At 56.2% G+C, this 5,775-nt stretch overlaps 1 protein-coding gene across 1 annotated transcript in view; it reads right to left on the reverse strand.

The window, feature by feature from the left end:
• Window positions 1–1,868: 1,868 nt before the first annotated feature.
• LOC104468815 (twinfilin-2) overlaps window positions 1,869–5,775 on the reverse strand; it is a gene marked incomplete at its 3' end in the record, with an annotated part of 6,367 nt that continues 2,460 nt past the window's right edge. The window contains exons 2-4 of the mRNA XM_010083063.1: window positions 3,952–4,139; window positions 2,608–2,703; window positions 1,869–1,973 (exon numbers count right to left, since the gene is read on the reverse strand). Coding sequence (XP_010081365.1) covers window positions 1,869–1,973; window positions 2,608–2,703; window positions 3,952–4,139 — 389 coding nt within the window. The remainder of the gene's footprint in view (window positions 1,974–2,607; window positions 2,704–3,951; window positions 4,140–5,775) is intronic.

A 5,775-nucleotide genomic window follows, 5' to 3' on the forward strand; every position in this document is an offset into this window, starting at 1 on the left:
CTGAGGTGTTTCATTAGCCAGAGTAAAACCACGACAGCTGGTTTGGCCATGGGCAGATACCCGTGCTGAGGCCAGGGCTTGCCCGGCGGCAGCTTTGCAGCTTGCTGCCAGCCCCAACTGCTTGCTCCCGTGTGCTGGATCTGCTCTCCCAAATGAAGGAACTGCAACGCACACACACGTGCAAGGACCCTGCAGGCACCGCGCAGGGCTGGAGGCATTGCTGTACCGAGCAGGGTGCTGCGACAGCCTGAGAGTTGCTCCCATACAGCTGCTCTCGGTGGCCCAGAAACTCGCTCGCAGCTGCACTTACTGAGAGCTGCGAGTTTCCCTGCCCTGGGGAGACGACCATGGCATGGCATGCCCACCTGCCTCCTGCTCCGTGCCTGGGGGCGAGCGGGTGCAGCCCTCACACCAACACGGAGACCCTTCAGCTCACCCAGTGCTCTGCTGCTTCCCACCTTTAAATCCACAGGCAAAAATACCTCCATTTTCCTCTCTTTACAAATGCCAGTGACTGTTCCCGTGGCCCAGGCTGACACAGGGGACAGTGTACCTTGAAAATAACTCCTGACCAAACAAAATACCAGCAGCACTTTCACTGGGAGCCACATCTTGCAGAGGGGAGGGTGGGAAGCAGAGCACAGCAGATCAACCCGAAAACAAGCACCGTGAGCAACACCTACCTGGGCACTTGACCCTGCAAGACACAGTCCCCCCCAAAAACCCCCGAAACTACCTAGTCCTGCAGCACTGGCCAGCCCAGGTGACGGCACAAACGCCCAAAGGTGCCAGACAAGCCGCAGACCCACCATCAGCATCCATCTCTCTCTTCCCCAAGCGTGGGCATCACCTCGGATCCCCCATCACAACCCCTGCCCAGCCCCCCCGGGCTGTGAGCTGGGGTAACTGCATCGAGCCTCATGCGGTGGAGACCACCCCTTGGGGGCATCTCCTGAACGCTGCCCAACTCTGCCATGTCCAGACCTGCTCTGGCAGGTGGAACCCGCCTGCCTTGTTTGTGCCATTAATTAATGCCATCAGGCTCATTGCCTTCGCATGTCCCGGGCATGTCCTGATCCACCTGTGAGCCCACAGCCCCAGCACGCGTGGAAGAGAGAGGGATGCTCCTCTGGAGAGGAAGGCTTTCCACGGCATCCAAGTGCAATCCCTCCACCCCAAGAAAATCCTGCTTCCAGGTGGCCTTCCCACCCAGCTATCCGATCCCCTCCCGTCTTGGCATTTTGCAGCACCACAGAGGTTGGCACAAGTGCAGCGAGATGTTGGCTGGGAGACGATGGCATTACAGCCTTGTCTCTCCCCAGCCCTGCCCCATGACACTTCCACATCTTTTTCCAGCACATACCCCCCCAAATTTAGGCTAAGACCTCTGTTCCTTGGGACAGCATTCCTCATATTTATAGCCATAGAGGAAGAGTATGGGAAAGGACACTGCTGTAGCCCAAAGGTAAGCCTGAAATCTTCCTGCCTCCCCCATGAATTCAGACTCAGCTCTGGGCTTTGCACCAATATCTAGAGATTAGAGACTGCTGCCTGTCTTCAGCCTCAAACAGCCTTCTGACTGCCAATTACAGTGAGCCAAACGGAGCCCTGAGCTCACGTCCTCGCAAGGAAAAAAAAAATAGTAGTCTGTAAATTCCTCTTTATGCCACCAATTTGACCACGCGGATGCTCAGTCCCCCTCGGCAAAGGCAGGAAGGGGTTAAACTGCAGAGGTACAAGAGAGCTCAGTAAAAATGCATTCGGATGCTGGCTCCCACACCTCCAGCAGCAAACACACATCCCTGCATCCCACACCCCATGTACCCCGAGGGTCTCGGACTCCTTCTCCCCACCCAGCAGACACCCACCTCGTTGATGCGGATCTGCTGGAGCTCCTGCTCGGCTGCGGTCAGTGGGGCTGGCGCGGAGCAGGAGGACACGTGCTTTTGGTAACCGCTCAGGGACACGTCCTCCTGCAGACAGAGGGACAGGGACAGTGTCAGGCGTGGCTATCGCCGTGGGGCTGGATGCACCCCCAGCCTTCAGGCTACATCTGAGCGACACAGCAGGTCTTGGGCTCTCTCCTCTCCAGGAGGATCAACTCGAGCAGCTCTCTTGGATGCCTCCACGCAAATCTCACGCTCGACTTTAAACAGTGATCACAACCACCCATGCCCGTGCTGACCACCATGCCTGTCCTCGGACACCTGCAGCTGCGGCAGCGTGGCTCCTCCGGCTAATAAACAGAGCTCATGAGGATGAATAAAGATGGAGAGCATTGCCCGGGAGGCCCTGGCTGCACAGCTCCCTCTGTGAAAGCCCGTGGGAGAGGAGAAACCTCCTGCCAAGCGCTGCCGGGGAAGGGCAGCTGGAGAACCATGCCTGGAGTGACACTGCCACCGCCTGGAGTGACACTGCCATCGCCTGGCACTTCTTGTCCTGCTCAGAGTAAAGCTCTGGATCTCCTGGGAGCCTTCCTCCCACCTCTTCCACCGTCTCGGTGACAGACTGAGTGCCATGTTCCCCCTGAGCTCCAGCACCGACCCCAGGGCAGGCTCCCGAAGCTCAGGGTTGAACCCAAAAGGCTGCCCAAGAACCCCTCCGTACCTTCACCGTTCCGAACATCTCGTCCTTTATGTGCCCCCCGCCAAACTCCTTCTTCACCGTCGCTCGTGTGGCGGCGTACAGCATCTTCAGCCGGACCTGTGCCGGGACAGAGGCAGCAAACGTGGTCAGAGAGCAGCGCGGCGGGACGGAGAGTGGCACCTCCACGCAAGAGCTGCCCGATGCTCGCGCCCGCTGTCCCACCACCCCGCAAACCTCAGCTCTCCCTGGGCACAACCACCTTGTTTCTAGCTCGGGCTGATTTCTAACCACAGCACCTCTGGGCAGGGAGCAGCCAGGAAAGCAATCTCTATTATTATACCTACACACGTATATATACACGCATATATACACACACACGTATAAAATTATATACATTCTTTTGTTATAATTGTGTATATGTGTGTGGATATATGTGTATATAGAATAATACATATTTGTTAGATATATCCCAACAAACTACAGCGGGTCTTTTTTATATATGTGTTGTAATATGTAAAATAATATCTAATAACAACATATATTTGTTATATATATAACAAACATCTCGTCCACTTGTTATATATATAACAAACATATATACTTGTGTATATATATGACAAGTGCACATATTAACATGGCAGTAAATCTATATAGATTATGTAAAATGTTTAACAAATATATATATATATCTATCTGTGACAAGCACACATATATAACACAGCAGCAAATCTCAGTCCTGCTGGAAGCCCATTACAGCAATGCACTCAAGATGGCATTTTTGTGGCCATACCACCAAAATCCCCCAGACCAGCCTCCCATCCACTGGCCCAGCCTCACCCACTCTCTGACACCATCTCTGACCCCACATGCCAGCCCAGCAGATGCCAGTACCGGCCCGGCCACCCGCGGCTCCCAGGGACCCAGCCTGCCTGGCCCCTTCTAGGGCTGATTTTGGAGCAGGGTCCAGAGGCATCAGCCCTCGCACAAAGCAGGGCCAGGCGAGCCGTGCCAGTGTTAGTGCCAGCTCTGCCCAGCAATGCTTTTGGCCAGAGCCACAGTGGGACATCTCCATCCTGGCCCCGCGGTCCACACTGCTCCCCTCCCTCCATCCCTGTCCCTCCACCTCCTCATGCAGCGCTGTGAAGGGGACAGAGACACTGTCCCAGGGTATCTCACTGTGTCTTAAAAAATTCCCCCATCCCCAAAGAAGCCTCCACTTCTTAACCCGGGCATGGTGACGGAGCGTGTGAGTGCTCCCCCTCAGCCCCAGCACACAGCCAGCTTGGCCAGCATCTTCTCCACCCTCCACCTCCCAGAGCACACCCGTGTCCCTGCGCTGGGCTGTCCCACCCCCGGGGCACTCACCGGGGAGCTGTCGGGGGACCAGGAGATGAAGAGCCAGAAGAGCCACTCGTAACCCTGGGCGTTCTGGCTGTCCAGGCGGTACAGCACGTAGCACGGCTGCTGCTCGTCCAGCAAGGGCAGCACAAAGGCGTCGTAGTCGGCATCCCAGCGCCGGGACAGCTCTTTGTGGGCTCCCAGCACGAGCTGCTCTGGAAGGAGAAGAAGAGACGGCTTAGCTCACCTTGCAGGACCACGGGACAGCTCATCTGCTTGCCACAGCTCCAGCGCTGACAATGATGCCATCCTGCAGAAAAACAAATGAAGGTCTCGAACTACACGCATGAAAGTACAGCTCCACGGGTGACCCCCCAGGAGATGCCATCATGGCTGTGGCCACCGTGGAGGGGCTGGTTTTCTGCCAGCACATCACTGCCTCCTGTCCAACCACCTCCTCCCTACCGAGGTCTCCCCTCTGGTCACCATCCACAGCCTCCTTCTGCTCTGCTCCCTCCAGTTGTGCAGTCCCTTGCCATCCCTCCTTGCTCACGGAGGAATGTGAGACGTCCCCTGTCCCACCCAGACAAGCTCTGGGGGCTTGGGCACTAGACGACCTCACCAAGGACAGGAGGAACCACCTAGGTTTGGGGTGCTGAGAAGAATAAAGGTCCCATAGCAAAAGCCAGAATGATGAGCCTGAGCTGCTCTCATCAGATTCCCTGTAACCTCAGAGGGGTCAAAATCAGAGCTGATACCTGAAGCCCGTCCCTATGGGGACCAGGGGGGGCCCAGAGACCCCAGCCTGGGTCAGACCATGCTGCCAGGAAAGCCCCAGCCTCTAGAAGCGATCTACATATTTCACACTCATGGCTGCATCTCAAGTGTCTGCAGGGTACTTTTTTCAGCTGCTACACAAGCGGCAGTGGTGCTGGGAACCCCGCGAGCCCGGCAGCACGTGGCTGGGATTTCAACACTGGTGTGGGCATCATATGAACATGAATGCCCCTTCCCTGGGAGGGTCAGACCAAGCTTTGAGACGGATGGGTGGGTGGCTGGCTGGAAAAGCAACAGCGCTGGAGACAATCCGCATGGGCTGCTGGAAAACAACCTGTATTTTTATTCCATTTTTAGATGCAGAAGGGTCTGGGGGGAGATGTCAGGACTCAGAACAAGATGTGCCAAAACAGAGGTGGCAAAACAAAATGAGATGAGGCCTTGGACAGCTGGTGCTTGAGGGGATGCTCAGCCTGGCACGTGCCCTGCCTGGACCACTGCCCACAGCCCTGCTGCCTGCGGGGAGCCCCTCGGCTGGGGCACAGCCCTCTCCCTCCCAACCCTTCCAGCTCAGCAGCTCCAAACCCTGTGGCAGGAAAGCTTTTGAGGGAAATAGTTGAGGAATAAAAGGTTTGGGATGAATTTCTCTCACCCTCCCTTTCCATCCAAGCAGGGCACTCCCCAACTGACAGCGGCACAGCCCTTCCCTGCCCCGCGCTGCCCACCACGCAGCTGCCAGCGCACCCCGAACCCAGAATTATTTGTGCACAAGGGTCACGTGCTGCTGGTACAGTAACAAGGACAGCAGAGGAAAAAAGTGCTGAAACTCCTTTATCTTCAGCAAAACTACCTGTTTGGAGAAAGAGAAGTGTAAAAACCTCAATGTACCCTAAAAGCCCTGCAAATGGATTTGTGCAGCACAAAGACCCGGGATCCTGAGGAGACTGCAAGGAACGCTGCCCAGCCAAACCCACTGGCAGCTTGCAGGTGTCTCCGTCTGCCAAACATCCCGACACCTCACACCCGAGGCAATCGGTGCCGAGTCACTCCAGGCTATTCCCGGGTTGCGTCTGA

This window comes from Pterocles gutturalis, unplaced genomic scaffold, assembly GCF_000699245.1.
Source record: "Pterocles gutturalis isolate BGI_N339 unplaced genomic scaffold, ASM69924v1 scaffold17890, whole genome shotgun sequence".
Classification (NCBI taxonomy): domain Eukaryota; kingdom Metazoa; phylum Chordata; class Aves; order Pterocliformes; family Pteroclidae; genus Pterocles; species Pterocles gutturalis.